Below are 21,129 nucleotides of genomic sequence, written 5' to 3' on the forward strand. Positions count from 1 at the left end.
TTCAATACTGACTTAAGGTTTATGTTAATGTCTTTCATCCTTACCTTAAGGAAAGTAGCTCTGAGTTTAGTTACCATAGATGGATTGGCCCTTATGCTTTCCTGCATAATGGAGGTGAAGCTGGGTAGAGGAGGAAAAAAAATAAAAATACAATCAACCTCATCACTGACAACAGTTCTCAGAAGCAGGGAATTCTGATACAGACCCTGCACATTAAGTTCATAGAGTTCCACCAGGGATGTCCCTGGCCTGAAGAAATGCCTTTCACGTGACATTTCAGTCATTTTAAAATAAATAGGGTAATGACAGTTCCAGAAATTCAGTAACATCCAATGAGATGCCAGCCAAGCTCAGTTACAACCTAATGTGACAGCTGTTTGCAAGCTTGCTTGGGTCCAAATAAAATAATCCAGGAACAAAACAAACAAACAAACAAAGAGGAAAGAAAAAAATAAAGAAAAATCAGCGCTATCCGTGAAAAAGTCAGAAATTAAACCTTGGTCCACTTAAATGTTCACGGCTGTTATAAATAGGAAAGGTTAGAAAGCAAAATAGTACAAGGTAACTGTCCTCTATAAACAGGCCAAAGATGGGTCCATAATTCTCATGGGATGGGGCTCTTAAATACTGCAGTTTACTACTTACTGTGAGAGTTATTGATGCTTAGGACTCTGGGGGAAAGCTAGGAACTGACACGCACACAACTGCTTTTGAATGAGTGTTTTGTCTTTTCAGAAATAATAAATAAGGAGAGCAAAACAATAAACTTCAAATTATGAAGGGAAGAAACCCAATTATATACCTGTCAATCAACTGCCAAGCATAAGAAAGATCCCCAACTATCTGCATGGTGATCAAGACCTCTTCTTTAATGTTGATGGTTCGGATCATCTGATGGAGAAACTTGCGGGTGTCAGCAAGAAACTGACACACTTGTAGGTTAGATTCCAGCTGGTGAAATTCTTGAACCTGGAGTAAGAAAACAAAACCAAAATCAAACCATCCTATTTGCTTATTTAGGTGATAAGAAACAAACTATAGTAAAATCCCTGTTATCCAGAATGAATGAGGAATGTGGGGGTGCCGGGTATCCAAAAATGCTGGTTACCTGAGAAGCACAGGTTTCTGAATGGATGCAGAATGGCGGGAAGGGGGTAAGGGGTGGCGGTGGCTGCATGTGGAGTGGCAGCAGCACAGAGTGGTGGATGGTGGTAGCGGTGGCTGTGTGTGAACTCTCCCCTACACTTGCGGCCAGGCAGAAATTCCAGTTAGTAGAGTGTTCTGGATAGCAGGGATTTTACTGTACTAAATATACATTTTTCCTTAATAAAATATGACAATAAATTAGAGTTTTGATAACTATTTTCCATGGAATTGTACCCAGTAAGCACTTTAACACCATGAAGCATACACTGAAGGACCATGACAATGCATCTTTTGCACCCTGGGAAACAAAGGCTGCTTACAGATACGGGGGGAAAACAACACAACCAACCAACCACCCGGCACTTCACTTTCAGCTCAGTGTGCTCCCACCTCAAGTGCAGCGCACGCCCAGAAGAGGCACTGCTTTAGTTTGACTTGGTGCACCTGGGGTCTGTATAGATCAGATGCTTCAGCGGGGCTTTTTGGTGCTTTTATGAAATAGCTGATTGAGATAAAAGTGCCAAAAATCTCTGCTAAAACACCTGATCTATATAGACACTGGGAAGCCAGATCAAATGAATGTGCCTTCTCTTCCAGTAAAGCATTGTTTTTTTCATATCTGTCAGCAAAGTGTCTGGTTCAGATTGCTGGGCAAGTTCTGATATTGATATTTGCTTCTTAAATATTCTCCTGGAATTTCAGTTGCATTTGTGTTTCTCTTTTCCAATCTTTCCTTAAAATGATAAGTAATATGGTCAAGTGCTATTTAACACGGGTCCATTTCTTCACAGAAGCTACTGAAATTAAGGAGTGGATAAAGCATTTCCTATTACAGCCCCTAAGTTGCAATCAGATCTGCGTAGGCAGAGCATGTGGAGTGGATTACAAGATCCAGACCTGATTACAAGATCAGGACCTGTAGTTGTATAATTAGGTTTAAGTTTGTAAAGCATTTTCTGATGTAGTTTAAAGGCCAATGTAAGATTATTATAACAAATGACTGCAACTTTTTTCCTTACCTCTTCCAGTGCCTGTATTAGTTGCACAGTTTTTCTGCCTGCTGCAGTAGAATCATCATAATTTAGAGACATTATTTGTTTGGAGATTTCTCTAAACCAAGCCTGCAGGTTTTCTATTTAAAGGAAAAGGAAAAAATAAAATGAGGTGCTCCTCAACCTCATGATGATTTGATGTATGACTTGCCTATGACATCAATGAAGAGGAATCCTTGCTAAAAATGAACGAAGATTTGTTATTTTACTGTTAAACTTTAAATTTTAAAAATATGTGGACTTTAAAGGAATGTTGTCAAAAGTAGAAACATACTCTATAATTTAAGAATCTCTAGGCTTTGCTAACCAGATCAATGTTTGCTGTAAAGCCCACTAAATGCCACATTGAAAAAAACACCAAAAACCAGGTGAAAACCTACATACCATAAGTGATGTTTCTAGTTTAGGATTTGCTTTATACTCAGCTCTTTTAATGAAGCTAGCCCAGGCAATTTTAATATCTGGACTTACTAGTTGGTTGGAATTACAGTGATGAAGGCAGCAATTTAAATACATTAATCCTATTTTAGTTAAGAAGTGAGCAAAAGAAGGGTTTATTCAAATAAAACTTAATTTCAGCCTAGGTTTAATGGTGTGTTTCTATACTTCATGAAGGGTTATTGACCACATGAGATACTGAGTTGTGAACTGAGAGCTGTAAACCAACTAAAAACATGAAGACATTAGAGAAAAAGGAAGACATTTACAAAAGCCAATTTGGTTCTTTAAAGTCATCTCTACGAAGAAGCAACAGCGTCTTTCTTTGTAAGAGCATGAAGAAAACAGGAGGAGGCTGGAAAGAACTGGAAAGTGAGTTGATGCTAAAAACAATTCAGGTTGCAAGCTGAGAGGACCAAGACCATCCTCTAATTGAATATACATCATCATCCAACTCTTCAGTGCATAAATTACAATATTTTGGCTTCTATTATACATGAAGTGTCAAATGATTCCCAGTCTTACCCTTCACACCTGAATCTGATGTTAAAGGCCATGTGATCAAGCCCAACCAGCTAAAATTTGACTGAAGAGTTTACACATGCAATAACAATGTGGGCAGTGAATTCAAATCCATGCAAGTATGAGTGCCCTTTGAAATGCTTGAAGAAAGTTAAAACCCATCATAATTTTTCCTGTGATCAGAATACCACATATCCTTTTCCTTTCAGTATTAAAAAACAACAACTCTTATTTCAGACAGACATTTTCTACAAATTACCATTCTTCTCCACTCTAGTAAGAGGTTTAACTCCTGAAAAAACATCAGCAAGCTCAGTCATCCTTTCAGAACCCTCCTTCTTATAGTTCTCCCATTTAGCTTGCTTTTCTGAAAGCATCTGCTTGAACATCTATTGAAAAGAAAATATTCAGATTACGAACTTGGCACTAAAGCATATTGCAATAACATTTGGGATTTAAAAATACTCAATCAGTTGGGGGTGACTCGCAATGAACACAACATCTGTTAAGGATATATGCTTTGAATCCCAATAAGATCTCTCCATTATATTTTTTAAAAAGCAAAAAGTACTTGTTGGAAAATAATACAATTAGAAGGGTTCCATACATCATGGTATAATGCTTAACTTACTGTGTTTTACAATGTGTTTATACCATATGTGTTATTGATTTTCTAGCTAGTTATAGAAGGGTCCACTAACTTAATTTGCAGAGAGTCTGATTCTCTATAGCTTTGCACCTTGTGTAATTATTTCCACCTGTCCAAATAAATGGTTATTGAAAAAAGGAGGTACTTAAAGTTAAGCAGGTGCTTAAATCCTTTCCCCAGTTAGTTAAAATGGTAATGTTTTACACAAGTGGAAGTGGTTTCCCATTATCTTCTTGCCTAATGAAACAACTGTAATTTTGGATTTAAAAACAGTTTAAAGGAATAATAATCCACCAGGATAAGAAATATACAGCTTCTTCTCCCAAACAGAGTTCCCAGTTTGCCAGTTACCAGCTTGGTCAAGCAAGACACCCAGTAAATATAAAGTGTGTTACCTCCAAATGAATTTTGTAACTACTAAGAAAGGCCTGTACAGTAGGGCTGTGCGAAACAGCACTGTTCCATTTCACCTTGAGTTTCACCAGTTCGACAGAACATTGTTCCACTTTGAATTTCTTTTCGATTTGAAACACTTGTTCCATTCTGTCAAAACAAAAATGCTGTTTTGATGCTGTTTCAATGTTTTGCTGGGGACAGGAAGTCAGACCAGCTGGGCTGACTTCCCATCCCCCCCAATGCTAGATCGTGCTGGGATTAGGAAGTCAGCCCAGCTGGGCTCAGTTTGTTTCCCCAGCTCTATGGTCAAAAGGTTTCAACTAGCCATGTTTTGTTTCGAGGCTGTTTCACAGCCCTTTGTTTCGTTTCGATTTTGCTGTTTCAACCTCAAAACGAGTGGAAACAAAACTGCTGGCAAAATTTCGCACAGCCATACTATACAGGATACTTTTTAGTGGCAACATTTTGGATTTCTCCAAGTGAAAATAAGCCAACAAGAAGGCATTACATTCACCTGTATTACAAGATGATACAGTTGTCACGGCATTATTTTATGTGTTCAAAACTAATTCTTCAGTTCTGCATTACAATACAAGGGAAGTCATTTGCCAAAAAGCGGACGTCACTAACATGTTACCTCTTTCAAAATGAATTCAAACTGTGCTGTATCCAGGAGAAGCTGGAAAAGGATCTTGGGCTTGTACTTGGAATCTGTTTGAATTTGATCCTTTACTTGACGGAGACGCTTGTTATTTGGGTCACAAGCTAGAAATGGAAGGACAAAGGTTCTCAAGTATAATGAAATTTAATCAAGCTGTTAAGAAACATTTACAAACATCAGCATGTTAAAAGGTCCAGCATCCTGCTCTATCGTGCTAGTTCTAGCATTGTTCCCGTGGAACTGTTCTTTTAAATATTTATGGTGAAATTAAATACTGCGTAAATGGCCCATCTAAAACCCTCAAAACAGGAAAATAAAAGGGGGACTTAATTGCTGCCTAGACATTATGTTGGTGCTCTGTACATGAACAGATTTCACCTGAAGTGAATGTAACGCTGCTTGCTAACATCCCCAGGCCCCTGCTACACATTACATGAATTATGCAATTAACTGGTTCATCACACAATAAATTAAGACCAGCCACATATGCAAAGTAATTATCATACAATAAAAATGACTATCTAGCTACAAAAGCAGCCAACCAGCTATGAGGTTAGTGCTTGAAAGTGTGTAATAACTTTATAGCTGGTTTCTATTCAGCTTTAATTTGAACATGCAGCAGGGCCCTCAGAGACAGATATCCTCTACCTTGCCACACAACAAAAATGGCAGTGGCAGTGGCTGCCCCATAGTGCTCTGCTAGTAGACCTCAATCCTAACTTGCAGGGATCAGCTCTTTGGTCAAGAATGTAATGGAGACTCAAGTTGCATTCAGTTTTTATTTGCCCTACTAAGTTGCAAATGGCACCTTGTAGGCAATGAGGACTCTGATTTGTATCATGTATTTGTATGGTGAATTATAATTACTATTAGCATAATACCTAGTGTGGGACTAAGCCCCATGTTAGGCACTTAACAAGCATAACTAAAAGATTGACTTTGTGCTAAAGATCTTACAATCGAAGCCCACTTGGACCTGAACTGAGATCATCAAGACTTATTTCATACAGTATACAACTGCCACTGGAAAGAATTATTTTTTAAGGGTGATTAGTGGGAGACTATTAAGACAAAAGCTGTTACGCATATACGTACTATTGAAGATGATGCAGTACTATCCAAGGCAGGGAAAAAAATAAGTCAGTTGCTTCCTGGCTTGCCCAGCATAGAATGATTTCTAGAGCATCATGATTTCATATAACTTATTTAGTTCTATTTTTGGTTGGAAAAATTAAAATGGGACCTGGGGGACTGTTTGTTTAAAGATAAAATTTCAGGGTCAACAGAAGATCAATTCTCCAACTAATTGAATGTAAAGTTTACACTGGCTTCCATGACTCAGCACACTTGGGACTTACCCATGATCAAAGACAAAGCTGCACAGACATCACAGCACAGAGCATTCTGTGCTACAAGCCTTACCCAAGTCTGCAGTGTGAAGCATCAGCCAACGGATTGCAACGTTGCAGTCTCGTAAGCAGTTCATCAGCTTGGGGATATTATCCAGCACAAGTTCCTCCCTCAGGCAGCCCTCTTTGAGAAACTGCTGCACTTGTGCATGCACCCGCTCGGTGACAGCAGCATATCTGCTTGCCTTCAAACATACAATTCTTGCATCAATAAGGGACAAGTGGAATATTCAACTCCCTTGTGCAGGTTCCCATGAACACAAAGTGGATAGAAATTGAGTAAGAGGTGCCATTAAATAATTATCCACATAGATCCTATATTGACAGGCAGTGAATGCAGTTCATGCCATACAGGGGTATTGGCATGGTGAAATGCAAGCTACAACCTAGAGCAGAGAGCTTAAGTGAAGGACAACATTTTCAAAAGTACCACAATAACTTAGAAGCCTGGTTATCTGCCCTCTCTGGCTACTTGTGCACTTTTGAAAATCATATCTGAAAAAGCAGTAGGACTACTGAGCTGCCAATGAAAACATTTCACTGTCCATCTGCTAGAAAGGATAGAGCAGTGAATCATAACCCAGAATTAATTGCAATTCATACTCACAGAGAAAGGAAAAATGGCTGCAAGTATTCATGTATGGTGATTATTGGCATGAGCTAGGAACAGTGTTCCTAAACATAGGCTGCTTGTGGACCGCATTTTAAGAGGTATTTAGATGCTTAAATACCATAAAAAATCTAGCCCTTTGTTTGCAATCTAGCAAAACCCTTAGCATGTGACTAATCTTTAGCATTAAAATGGTGCCACTAAAGTAACTGAGTTCTAGACACAGGAAAGTAATAATAAATGTGCCACTTTTTGTGCTATGGCATATTTTTACTCAAAGTGCTTTCTCTAGACTATTGGATAGTCAATTCCAGATGGGACCACAAATCTTTCAAATACTCAACAGAAATCATCTCTCTGAGGCTAAGAGACATGCCATTTAGTTTTCAGCTCCTAAATCTGTATACACAAAAGACTAAATCCTTAGTAAGAAAAATCTTCCTGAGCATTGCATAATATAATGGTGACTATCAGAAGCCATAAACTGAAGTCACAACACCGGATCTATCAGAGGAGGACAGGATAATAATGCAAGTACATGTGAAACAGTACCTAAGAGGGATCAGCCTCTGAAACTTGAACGTATCCTCAGTATTGACTCAATCAAGGTGTATACAGGAGAAATAGGATCCACGTGCCAGTTACCGCATGGAATACATTTGAAAACATCCACACACCTTGAATCTTATTTTGAAACCGAAATGGGCATGTACATACCTGCTCTTTGATGTTTGACAGATCTAATGTGTAATTGAGGGCAGTTTTTGCAGCCTTGTAAGGTTCCCAGGCTTCTGCTAGATTTACAGTGATCCCCATATAAATACTAATAACCTAAAGGTGGAAGCAAAACCAAAAAATAGTACTTATATTTTCCAGGATAAATATTTTATTTTCTATATACAACCATAGGTCTCTGCCATGTTCTGTGACTCTACCAAAAAAAGCCACAAACATTTGGCAGTGGAGAAGTGGTAGCAGCACTAATTGTCGCTCCCCAGCAGCCAAATCTCTGGACCTGTGGGGAGCCTTGTGGTTGGATAACACAGCCCTGTGCAGTGGAGGCTCTGATCCAGGAAGTGGGAGGCAGGATGTGGGCCACATGAGGCAGTGTATGGCCACCAACCCTGCAGGATCTGGGTTGCAGACCCACCTCATCTGGCCCATGGAGCTGAAAGGTTGAGTACCACTACAAAAAAAATGTGTGTTGCAGCTTTGAATTCAGCATGCAGTTTAAAATCAGCAGTCATATTTACCCAGTTATCTGGAAAATATTTATCCACTATCTCTCTCATTTTTGCTTGATGTGTGTGAAGAATGGAAGGGTCGAAATAGAGTATCACATATAACATGGCAGCTTGAGTAGCCAGAGCAGTGCTGCGGTGCTCAGGTAACGGATATGCAGAAACCTGGGAAAGGGATAACCATGACTTATTATATACAACATTTAAAGAGCACATTATATTCATACACCACATGGCCATCATATGTTATCTACATGGCACGCGATTCATGTTACTGAGTCTTTGCACCCTGCAGATGTGACCCCCTCACCTGCTTATGAAAGTTAACCCTGCAAACATTAGCTAGATTTTATAGACTATCTGAAAATATTGCCCTGTTATACAAGAATCAAAGGAGGGTGCCTGGCTGAAGCAAAGTGCTAGAGACTGACTGAAAGGAACAGAGCAGAAGGAAGGTATTTCTGATGGAGAGGAGCTGGCATTGTTAGTATGAAAGAGAAGCAAAGCCTGCCATAATCAAAGGGCAGCATGATCAGGGCAGGGGCAAAAGCCTTCACTCACTCCCAATTTACAAACTGCATGATTTGGAAAGTTATGGGGTTAAGTGCCTTTTAAAAAAAACCTGATGCCGTTTAAGAGCTATGCAATATACTGGTTAAAAAAGCAGACTCCAATACTGGTTACAAAAACAGCATTACAAAAAATTAACTCTTTTTTCTTTACGATATTTAACTGCAGTCTTAAAATATACTTATAATATGCATATAATGCTTGAAGAAGATCTTGCCTGCATGTGGGCTTTGTTGTTTAAGTTGTTAAATGAACTGTTCCAGTTAAAAAAATTTCAGAAGAGCTCAGTCACCCATGAACAATTCTGAAGTGTCTAAGAAGATAATGCCTTTGGACACAAAACATGCCAGTGCATTTACACAGACCTGAACAATCTGATAACTAACCTTTTCATTTTTAATCTGCTTTAATGTTTTATCCTGTTTCTATACTTTCTAATATGTTTGGGAAAAACGTATATACTTTTTAGCTATTGTCTTTGTGCTTTGTAAAGAATATTTGATGGAAACTGGAACTGCAAATTGTAAGTGTACTCAAAGTAGGGGATTCTAAATCTAAGCTCTATTTTGAGCAAAAGACAGCCCACCAAGAAAAAGTCTCTCATCAAAAGTCATATTGTGCCCATCTGGTGCAAGATATCAACTGATATTGATAGGGCTTTATTTTTAAAAATAGAAATATGCACTCTTTCCCAGACATGTATTTTAGAAAAAAAAAATCTTAACTTTAACAGAGGGGAAGAATGCCTCAAGGAATCGCACATTAAGAAAGCTATCAGAGAGAGAAATTACACCAGAGAGCGGGCCTTCTTCCATCTCCTTGTGTGTGAAAAGCTTTCATTTGTAATCTTTTGCATTTTCAAACCACTATGTATTAAAATTAAGTGATTCAATCTTCAAACATTAAGGAACAGCACTTATGCACAGGAAACATTTTGTAACGGATCTTTGTTATCTCTTAATTCTTCCTTTCATTTAAAAGTTCTAAGACTTTGCTTACTTTTTAAATGATTTACGGTAAACATCTAAACAATCTGGTGCTACTTAAAAATGGCAGGCATCTACGCATGCACGCGGTTTAAAAGGGCCCGCCAAACAGGGGAAAAAAAAAGCTCAGTTAGGCTCCGGAGCAGTGAGAGACACGCAGGTGAGGTAAGCGGGCTCGTGCTGGGAAGGGGTTAACTCCTCGCTTGCTGGGAGGAGGCCGCTGCCTGGTGCCGGGCGGGTCAAGCCCCTGCCCAGGCCCCTACTTGGCCCAGCCCCCCAGGGAGCCGCTCGAACAGGCTGCGCAAACAGGCGCTTGAGTTAGCGTGGAGTTCACGCAGGAGAGGGCGCGGGAGGGCACGAGACCCTGCCTGCGACCCCCCAGAGTAGTCAGCCCCAGCCGTAGCCAGCCTACCAGAGGCATGACAGATGGGCACGCGCCGCACCCCTCGGGTCCCCTCGGGCTCTGCGACCCCCCCATCGGGCACCTCAGAGACGGCCACCCAGACGGAGCCCATGGTCCCGGGCTCCACGCAGACGGAGCCCCTGGCTCTTGGCTGCGGGGGCTGCCTGTCCCTTTTTCAGGCTCTGGGGCCCGGGAGCATGGCCACCTCCCCTTGCGGGGTCTGCTCCCTACTGGGGTCTCTGGCGCGCCAGCTGGAGGAGCTCCAGGCCACCAGAGACTGCGTGCCATCAGGGACTGCGAGCAGGAGATCGACTCCTACTGCCAGGCCCTTCTCCCCCGGGAGCCGCAGGGGAGAGCACCGTCTCCCTCCGTGACTAAGGAGGACTCTGGGACCTCCCGCTCTGCCCAGTCAGGGGCATGGACCAAGGTGGTCAAGGGCCCTAAGGCCCGCCGCACCAAGGCCCCTCCCTCGCCGGAGCTTAGCAACAGGTTCGCACCTCTTGCAGCCCCGGCAGAGCCTGCTCAGTCGCCGGCTCCCGCAGGCAACCCAGGGTCGACCGCAGCTACTGGCCCCGCTCTCCCCAAGACAAAGCGAAAGGTGTTTGTTGTGGGAGACTCCATCCTGCAGGGCACTGAGGGGGCAATCTGCTGCCCTGACCCCTTAGCCCGGGAAGTCTGCTGCTTCCCGGGGGCCCGCATCCGAGACATTGCGGAGAGGATCCCAGAGCTCCTCCGGCCCACAGACTACTATCCCATGCTCCTTATTCACGTGGGCACCAATGACACGGCTCGGAGCACCCCCAGCCAGGTCATGAGGAGCTACAGGGAGTTGGGAGCAGGGCTTAGGGGTCTGGGAGCTCAGGTGCTGTTTTCCTTGATCCTCCAAGTCTTGGGTTATGGGCTGAGGAGGGAGAGGAGGATCCACGCAGTGAACCAAAGACTGCGGCGCTGGTGTTATCAGGAAGGCTTTGGCTTCCATGACCACAGCCCGCTCTTTGGCAAGAGAGGCAGCGAGCTGCTGGGAAGAGATGGCCTCCACCTCTCTCCCCTGGGGAGGAGGCTCTTCTCAGCCAGGCTGGCTGACCTGCTCCACCGGGCTTTAAACTAAGCCCGCTGGGGGATGGGGGGACGACTGCCACTGCTGGCCCGCTGAGCGACCCTTGCAAAGCCAGCAGACCAAGGCACTTAAGGGGGCACTTAAGGGAGCCCACCCCTGCCCCAGCCCTGGCACAATCTGTGGGCAAGGCAAGAGCCCCCAAGGGCACACTTGCCTGCCTGTATACTAATGCCAGGAGCCTGGGCAACAAGCAGGACGAGCTCGTCCTCCTGCTCAGTGCAAAGAATTATGACGTCATTGGGATAACAGAGACCTGGTAGGACTCCACCCATGACTGGACCACGGGTATAGAGGGCTATACCCTGTACAGGAGGGATCGTGTTGACAAAAGGGTGGGGGTGTAGCTCTCTATGTGAAGGAAAGCTACATGTCCCTGCAAGCTGATGTTGGCGACCGGCACGGACAGCTAGAGACCCTCTGGGTAAAAATTCGTGGGAAAAACGGCACAGGGGACACAACGGTGGGAGTCTACTACAGACCTCCCACTCAAAGTCCCGAGCTTGACCAGGAGTTCGCCCGGGAACTGACTGAGGCCGCTTGCTCCAGGACCTTGCTTGTCATGGGTGACTTCAATTACCCGGACATCTCCTGGGAAGATCACTCAGCAAAATCTGAGCGGTCGCAAAGCTTTCTCTCATGCGTGGATGACCTCTACCTGACTCAAGAAGTCTATGGGCCAACGAGAGGCAAAGCGCTGCTCGACCTGGTACTGGCTATGGGGGACGACCTAATCGGCGACCTAGTGATCGATGGGAAGCTGGGTGACAGCGACCATGAGCTGATTACCTTCACCATCCGCCGTAAAGCTGGCAAGTCAGTCAGCAACACAGAAGTCCTTGACTTCAGAAAAGCCGACTTTGGCAAGCTCAAGAGGCTTGTCGGTCAGGCCCTTAAGGACCATGACCCCAGGGAGATGGGAGTTCAAGAAGAGTGGTTGCTTCTCAAGGAAGCGATCCTCCATGCACAAGCGAAATCTATTCCAACACGGAGGAAAGGCAGCAAGAAGGCACAGCAGCCCTCCTGGCTCTCTAGGGACCTAGTGGACCTCCTGCAGCTAAAAAGGAAAGCCTCCAAAGGATGGAGGACGGGATTCACCTCCAAGGAGGATTACTCCGCGCTGGTCCGGTCCTGCAGGGAGCAAACCAGGAAAGCCAAGGCTGCAACTGAACTCCAACTAGCTTCAAGCATCAAAGACAACAAAAAGTCATTTTTCAGATATGTGGGGAGCCAGAGGAAAAGCAAGGGCAATGTTGGACCCCTGCTAAACCAGATGGGGCAACTGACGCCTAGGAAAAAGCCAACCTATTAAATAGGTACTTTGCGTCAGTCTTTCATCAGTCCCATGGGATGCCCATGCCTGCTATGGGACAGGGAGATCTGGGTGATGGGGATCCCCTACCCTCCATAAATGCTGACCTCGTGAAGGAACACCTTGAGAAGCTGGATACCTTCAAGTCAGCCGGCCCTGACAATCTGCACCCCACGGTACTCAAGGAGCTGGCAAGCGTCATAGCCCAGCCCCTGGCACAGATCTTTGAAAACTCCTGGCACTCTGGTGTGGTGCCCGAAGACTGGAAGAAGGCCAATGTGGTGCCGATCTTCAAGAAAGGGAGGAGAGTGGATCCGGCTAACTACAGGCCCATTAGCCTGACTTCTATCCTGGGGAAGATCTTAGAAAAGTTTATTAAGGGGGCCATCCTTGAGGGACTGGCCCAGGCTAACATTCTGAGGGATAGCCAGCACGGGTTTGTTGCGGGTAGGTCTTGTTTGACCAATCTCATTTCCTTCTATGATCAGGTGACCTATCACCTGGACGAGGGAGAAGAGATTGATGTCATATATCTTGACTTCAAAAAAGCCTTTGATCTGGTATCCCACAATCACCTCTTGGCGAAACTGGCCAGTTGTGGCCTTGGCTCCATCACGATCCGCTGGCTGGGAAATTGGCTCCGTGGTCGGACCCAGAGGGTTGTAATTGATGGTAGTCACTCATCGTGGTGCCCTGTGACCAGTGGGGTCCCTCAAGGCTCTGTCCTGGGACCCATCCTGTTCAACATCTTCATTAACGATGTGGACATTGGAGTCAGGAGTGGACTGGCCAAGTTCGCCGATGACACCAAACTTTGGGGCAAAGCATCCACGCCAGAAGATAGGCGGGTGATCCAGGCTGACCTAGACAAGCTCAGCAAATGGGCAGACGAGAACCTGATGGTGTTTAACACCGAAAAATGCAAGGTTCTCCACCTGGGAGGAAAAACCTGCAGCTTCCTTATAGACTTGGCAGTGCTACGTTGGATAGCACTACAGCAGAAAGAGACTTGGAGGTCATCATTGACCACAAGATGAACATGAGCCTGCAATGCGATGCTGCGGCTAGTAAAGCGACCAAAACACTGGCTTGCATCCATAGATGCTTCTCGAGCAAATCCCGGGACGTCATTCTCCCCTTGTACTCGGCCTTGGTGAGGCCGCAGCTGGAGTACTGCATCCAGTTTTGGGCTCCACAATTCAAAAAGGATGTGGAGAAGCTTGAGAGAGTCCAGAGGAGAGCCACGTGCATAATCGGAGGTCAGGAAAACAGATCTTACGATGACAGGCTGAGAGCCATGGGACTCTTTATCCTGGAAAAGCGTAGGCTCAAGGGTGATCTCATGGCCACCTATAAGTTGATCAGGGGTGACTACCAGGATCTGGGGGAACGTTTGTTCACCAGAGCGCCCCAAGGGATGACGAGGTCGAACGGTCACAAACTCCTGCAAGACCGTTTCAGGCTGGATATAAGGAAGAATTTCTTTACTGTCCAAGCCCCCAAGGTCTGGAACAGTCTGCCAGCGGAGGTGGTTCAAGCACCTACATTGAACACCTTCAAGAGTAAATTGGATGCTTATCTTGCTGGGATCCTATGACCCCAGCTGACTTCCTGCCCTTTGGGCAGGGGGCTGGACTCGATGATTTCCTGAGGTCCCTTCCAGCCCTGATGTCTATGAAATCTATGAAATGCTAACATCAAAGGTATAACTTCCTAGTCAATCCCACCTGGAGAAGGCACCGGGGGCTCAAGGAGTGAGACTTTGGGCAGCTGGTCTGCTCCCCTCTTGGACCTGTCCAGGAGGCAAGGGAGCAGCAGCCACCGCTTCCCCGCCTTTCTTTCCCAGAGTGGTCCGTTGTTTTGGGAAATGGTGGGAGGCTTTGCCAGCTCCTGCTGGCTTCCAGTTGCCGCTGCACCACCCAACTGGGCAGCGATTTTCAAGCCTGCAGGGCTGGAAAGCAGGCTCTTGGGAAGTCTCTCCAAGCCTGGTCCCCAGTCCTGCCAGCTTTCCCTTGCTGCACCCACCACTCAAGCTGCAGGGTGGCAAGAAGCCAGCAGGGTCAGGTTTCTGGCTTGAGGAGGTTCTCCCTGGGGTCACGAGACAAAGCATGCACCCACTCCTCACGCTGGAATTGAAGGTGCATAGAGCAGACAGGGGTTTGGCTGTCAGGGTCTGTTCAGCTCCCAGCATCTAGCAGTTGAGCCAAGCGAGCAGCAGTGCCCCCTGCCTGCTTCTCACGCCAGAGTTTCAGGTGTAAGGAGGTGGCAGAGGCTTTATTTCATTGCTCCAGTGTCTCCAGGAGTAAGGAAGAGGGAGCAGATGCAAACTCTGAACTGCTGTCTCCTGGAATCATTTCTAGTGATGCAAGATTTACACTACTAGAAATGAATGTTTATACAGGTTTTTTGATTTATGCAGTACTTGTGTTCCTGGAGAACACCGCAAAACTCAAATTAGCATAAAATGAACCTACTTTATAATGTAAGAAATGGATAAATTTCTGTGTCAGCTGCTCCCGGGGCCGCTCTAGCACGGGCTGGGGTGAGCACAGACAAGCGGAGCCCTGGGTGGTGTGGGGAGTGGCACTCACCTTAGCCCTGGCTGCAGTGGCCCTGGGAGCTGCCAGCTCCAGCTGCCTGCCGTCACTGGACTGCACCGTGCCCTGACCCCCACAGGGCTCTGCCTGCCCCCACTTACCTCAGCTGCTGCTGCAGCTAACCTGGGAGTGGTGGACACCACATGCTTGCAGCCACTGGGCTCTGCCATACCCCAACCCCCCTGGGGCTCTGCCTCCACTGGGGCACCATGCTCTGAACCCCCTGGTGCAGCAGAGTGCAGCAGCTGCAAGCAGGCAGTGCCCGCTGCTCCCAGGGCTGCAGCAGGGGTGGGCAGCTGCCTGCAGCCCGATGAGAGCAGGCTGGGGCCAGTGGCTACAGCAGGCTCAGGCTGGCGATGGCTCCAGGCACTTCCCAGCATTGTGCCCGTCTCCACCCCAGCCCTGGGAGCTGCCAGCACCAGCTGCCTGCACCAGGGCCTGGTGCAGCCCAGTGACTACAGGGAGCTGGCATTGGCTGTCCCCAGGACAGAGATAGAGGGATAGAGATGGTTACTACACATCTAGCTGCCTTTGACCGCCCCCACCTCCCCTGCTTAAATGACCAGGTACTCATTTCAAACTGGGTATACTGGGAACAACCTTGCTATTGACTCATGCCTCATGATTCACAGCAAGGCATCGCACCACATAGTAACCCACCTGGTTATAAATGTCATCTGATCTCAAGCGGCCTATAACCATGCTGATGAATGTTTCACTTATAGGTACCCTACTGAAGTAGGTTTCAGGGTAGTTTGGAGGTCTTTTGGCCCCAGGTTGACTTGAATACCCAGTGCTTCGGAGCAGCTTACATATATCATCCATATTGGAATCAGCAGAAGATCGAGCAGCACTGTTATAAAAGCAAAAAAACCCAAATGTTGTTACATGACCTGACTTACTTAAGAGACAAAATTCTTATGTACTGGTTTTTAGAAGTTATTTTTTCCTGCAGACAAAAGAATAATTTTTACCATATCATGGGAGGGCAGTTATAGATATGGTTGTACTTGAATTCCAACTAAGAGTATCAAAGGAGACAATGAACCTTATATATAGATCACACAAGATGGAAACAGGAGGCATTATACTTAGAAAAGGAATCTAACTCCTTCCCTCCCTCCACTTCCTCCTCCCCCAAATTTTCTTTTTTGCCCCATCTGCACATTCTGGAGAGGTGACATGGAAATCTGTCCATTTATATCCAAAGTCAACCAAAAGTACCAATACATGTGCATGTATTCAAGTACTGTCCCACTGTCTCTTTTAGTGAATTTATTATGGGTGAAAAGCTTTAGACCAGAGGTGTCAAACATACACCACATGGAGTGTATACAGCTCGTGCAACTGGCCTATCCAGCATGCTGGTAGTCTGACAGCCTACTGGGGGTTGCAGGGCAGGGCTAGTGGGACATGGCCTGCTACAGAATTTGAAGTTCCTGGGCCCTGATGGACATGACCATAGGTGGCAAGGCCCTTGTTTGCTCTGCCACTGCCTCCAAACCTGCACTGCTGCCCAAACCTAGACTTACAGATCCAGCCCAGGAGTAACCCCCAATGTGGTTCACATTGGTTCAGACCATAGGGTTTTAGCAGGACACCACTGCTGTACACTGTTAACCTTGGAGGCTTTTGCTTGGTTTAATCTAATGCTGCCAGCCTTACTCAGAAATCCTTTTATTGATTGTGCTATTCAAGAGTGCTTTGCAACTCAAGGAGGTATAGCATGGGAGACAAATTTGTGGTCTAGAAATTAAGACAACCTCACAAAGATCCAAAAGTGCTTTTGGAAATCTCTGATGACAGAGTGACAGTACTGATAGTCCATGAGGAATCTATTGATAAATTATGTCACGTCCTTAAGTCATCTGTGGCACTGAACTTCCAGCTGGATCTAAGCAGCCACACCCTGATATATGCAAGGAGATCACTGACTTCCATAGGCTCTACATCAGTGGCAGGCAATGTCCAGTCTGTGAGCCAGGTTAGGCCCATGGCAGACTGTTTCTCAGCAGCCTCTGCTCACATGGATCTCTTTGGAAACCGGCTGGAGCAAAGATGTGGCAGGGCTCTGACAGCATGGGGTCAGGGTGTCCATGCTGCGAGCCCTTCCAGTGTCGCTCAGGCCAGTCTCCATGGTGGCTCTGGGGCTGGGGGCTGTGATTTTGTGGCACTAACAGCATGGTCCAGAGCCAGAGCCAAGCCATGATCTGCTGCCTGCATGGCCTTGCCTGGGGCATTCAGGCAATAAATCACAGCTCTGCCCTGGCTCTGGACCATGCTGTCACCGCAACAAAATCTTGACCCTGGTCCCAGCCTCAGAGCAGCTTCCTACCTAGCCACAAGCCCTGCCAGAACTGCTTAGGTCAGTCTCCATGGAAACCCTGTCATCCCCCCTCTCCCTGCCTCCGCTGTCATGGCCTGCCACTCCTGGGGTCTCTATGGAAACCGCCCAGCGCAACATGAGCAGGGGCTGCTAGGAAATGGAGTGGATCTACTGGTTGGATCCACCATTTTGCCCACCCCTGCTTTCATAGACATTAGGGCTGGAAGGGACCTCAGAAGATTGTCCAGTCCAGCCCCCTTTACATGATCAAGGGAAAGCACCTAACCAGTTCCAAGACTGGAGCCAATGTTTCTACATGCTACATTAAATTTATGCATGTACAAAACAATTAAGCTTAATATGCTGCTTGCTGTATTCTAGTTGTAGAAGCCACATTAAAGCACAATACCTGTATCTATAGTAGGAAACCAACATCCTTTCTCTGACCTCCCCTTCAATTTTCTGGTCGATAACCAGCAACATGACTCCATACAAATAGAGTGCTTCACACTGTTGAGAAATACTATAAATTAACAAATTATGCCATCTAATAATAACATGCCTTTACTTTTGAAGCAAATCAATCTTTAGACATTACATAGACAGTAAATACCCTATGTTTGCTTGCTGAGTTGCATTAGCCTCATTCTTAGATTGATAAATTATGTTTCCAAGCCAGTTAAAACTATTGGCTTCATAAAACTGGCCATTTGTCTTGTGCAATCTGTGGGAAGAGGACAGCTATTCAGTAAGATGGTCTGAGATAATCAGCTCATTTTATAGGAGTTGCCTAGTGACAATGACTTTTGGATTTCTAATGATGTGGATCTAATTTGAACTACGATTGAGTGAAAATGAAGTTCTCTTTATTCCCTTGACCAGTCTCATAAAAATTCCTCACAAAGGAGAGCCACAGATCTTCATCACATTTGTGAAATTAAAAATTTATTTTTGTCTATACCTAATGTTAAGTTTAGAAAAGCTGGATGCCAAATTTGCTGATAACTAAATGACTTCATTTATAATACTGATTACTAACTCTTGAGTACTTACTAGAAGCTGCTTCCCATCTTCATTAAGGAGCACAGTTTCCAGTGTTTGCTGAATATAAATTCCTTCATTGAGATCATCCAAATATCTAGAAATGTCAAAAGGTCAGTCATGCTTTAGGAAGAGTCCTCTCTCTGCTTCTTAAGCCAGAAGCCAGGTACCTTCACAATTCAGTCAGACAATTTCCCCTGAAGGTCAACAGAACTATATTGAAGTCCCACTCCTAAAGCTCATTGTTAATATTTCCAATGTTTTGGAAAAGTCTGCCTGGAACAGGTTCAATAAGCACAAGTTACTTGAGAGCAAGGAAAAGCTGGCATTAGAGGCCTGAGGCTACTAGATGCCAAACCTCTTGGAACACATACTGGCCCAATTAACATCTCTGTGGGATTTGAGAATACGCAGTATCCTGCAAACCTGGGCCTCATATTCTAGTGAAAAAAGAACACCGAGTTTTTAAGTTATCTACTCACTTCTGTGTGGATGGACGTAACCTAAAGAAGAAAAAGCCTAGGATCCAGTCATAGACTATGAAGCAACAGTGGGATATTATGCACAAGGTTAAACAGTACATTATTACCAGAATCTAGAAGACACTGAGATTCTGACAACATGAATAGAGATTACCTTACAGATACCAGATACTATGGAAATCTCTAACATATTTCTATCCTGTTTTGCTGCGATAGAGTGGGAAGTGAAGTATCTTCACATTGATTGTTAAGAGGTTTTTACTACTCCAGCTAGTTTAGGATTTTTGGATCAGATCAGTAAAACCCAAAACTCTTATCGACTTTATAGACATGCTAGAGCATCTTCCTTATAGAATGGTGTGAGCTGTTTTCAGCAGAGACCACAGGATAAGGCAAATTCTTTGGAAAAAAATATTTGAGACTTATGATATTGCTTTCTTCAGACAGAGATGCAAAAGGTAACAAAGGGTTATCTGAATATATTTCATTCTCTTGCAAGCCTTTTTGTGAATGTGCATAAGAATCATTAACTTCAATTTATATGCAAAGAAACTGAGGAACAGAGTTAATTAACTCTCCAAGATTACACAGTATGACATTAACAATGACAGGAGTAAAACTTCGATAATGCCCCCTCCTCCCTTTTAAATGTCTACCTTAGTGTTTTCTGCTACTACAAAAATCAATATCAGAAGCAGTTGCTAGTTGGCTTTGGGGAATCTCTGACACTTGACTAGGTTACGTTGTTAAGTGTACACATATGTAGTTTAGCACAGGGGTATCCCAAAAAAGAAAACATACAACACAAGACTAAGATTATATTGTTACTGGTGTCATTATGTTAATAAACCCTGTTACATGTACCTGTTTAAATCTACAATGTATTTATGGACGCTTTGAAATGCCAGATAAAATCTTGTTAATATTTCTATGTTGTTTTCACGGAACTCTTCATCTAAATCCAGTAGCTCAGGTCTGGCCTCCAACTTGCCTTCACAGATTTCAGGCCCCTAAGAAGAACAGGAAATTTATTTTCAAAGAGTAAAAAAAAAGTAATTGTGAGAGTTTTCCATGGATGAATTATCAATTATTATTTCTTTCTTGTGCTCTGTGAAAGATTCACACAAAAGGAGACAATGACAGACAGACTATACAACTAAAGCCATGAAACTGCATAAAGTCCTCCCAAATACACCAAGGGACCAAACTGAAGCACTTTTTATCTCTTTTGGTTATAGTAACTATTATAAGGGGGATTTCAGGCAGAAGCAGAAATTCTAAATCACTGATATGTTTTGAATCTTTTTGTTCTTCTGTTTCCCATAGGCACTGAAGAGAATGAGATCAGAGACTGGATTAAAATTCAGGAACTCTGAATCTCATCTATTGCTCAGAGGCCACTACTCCTTCTACACGGAGAACTGCATGATAAGGGACCTCTTTTATCGTATACTTCTTGGAAATAGAAGGGCAAATCAGTCATCATGAGGTGTCCCATACAAATTGTTCTCCAGAATAGCAGAGGTAAGTGGGTATTGCCAGAGGCTTAACTCAAGAAGGGAGATCACAGCTCCTCTGTGGAAACTAGTCATATCTGTGCTGGTTAATGTACCACACATCAACTGACTGAGTGAAGGTATAACAAACATTTCTTTATCATAACAGAAACACAGCAGTTTTCACAGCAGTACAAGATACAGAATAGAGCTAAAGACCACCAGAAACACTACAGAAGGCCCATATTACTATATTAAGGGTCACACCCAAGTTGATAGACTTTGCTGGTCCTGATGAAAGTGAGATTTTATGTATTGAACTATTCTAAATAATGAGAATGAAGGTTCCAAAATAAGAACTTATCTCAGTTCATGAAAGATCCATCACTTTGAAATGGTGTCTGGTGTGATTACTAAGGTAAATCAATCTTGCTTTCCTCTAAATCCTCCAGTCAAGTGCTCTGATAGGATCAACATTAACATTCCAGCTCCTCAAGCACAAAACTCTTGATTGCCACATTCAGACTCACAGAAATAAGGCATGGAAAATGTGATGAAATGTATGGATTTAGTTTACTCAAGAAATAAAGAACTAACACATAGGCATGTCCACGTCATAGTCTATTTATGGATGAATTTGTGGTCAAGGTCAAAATATGTATAAAATACATTTTATTG

General features: G+C 44.3%; 1 protein-coding gene across 2 annotated transcripts in view; it reads right to left on the reverse strand.

The window, feature by feature from the left end:
- The window catches only part of WASHC5 (WASH complex subunit 5), a 42,488-nt gene that overhangs the window by 17,756 nt on the left and 3,603 nt on the right, over nucleotides 1-21,129 (reverse strand). For both annotated transcript variants that reach the window (XR_016441495.1, XM_090040632.1), the window contains exons 3-14: nucleotides 19,820-19,965; nucleotides 18,486-18,570; nucleotides 17,842-17,942; nucleotides 15,767-15,959; nucleotides 8,137-8,289; nucleotides 7,601-7,714; nucleotides 6,287-6,458; nucleotides 4,841-4,968; nucleotides 3,418-3,547; nucleotides 2,166-2,278; nucleotides 803-969; nucleotides 45-120 (exon numbers count right to left, since the gene is read on the reverse strand). Coding sequence is in view for 1 of the 2 variants with exons in the window: in XM_090040632.1 (XP_089896758.1) it covers nucleotides 45-120; nucleotides 803-969; nucleotides 2,166-2,278; nucleotides 3,418-3,547; nucleotides 4,841-4,968; nucleotides 6,287-6,458; nucleotides 7,601-7,714; nucleotides 8,137-8,289; nucleotides 15,767-15,959; nucleotides 17,842-17,942; nucleotides 18,486-18,570; nucleotides 19,820-19,965 (1,578 nt within the window). In the remaining variant the exon portion in view is untranslated. The remainder of the gene's footprint in view (nucleotides 1-44; nucleotides 121-802; nucleotides 970-2,165; nucleotides 2,279-3,417; nucleotides 3,548-4,840; nucleotides 4,969-6,286; nucleotides 6,459-7,600; nucleotides 7,715-8,136; nucleotides 8,290-15,766; nucleotides 15,960-17,841; nucleotides 17,943-18,485; nucleotides 18,571-19,819; nucleotides 19,966-21,129) is intronic.

The sequence above is a fragment of the Crocodylus siamensis genome, chromosome 3, assembly GCF_052110815.1.
Source record: "Crocodylus siamensis isolate JL-2025a chromosome 3, ASM5211081v1, whole genome shotgun sequence".
NCBI classification, from domain to species: domain Eukaryota; kingdom Metazoa; phylum Chordata; order Crocodylia; family Crocodylidae; genus Crocodylus; species Crocodylus siamensis.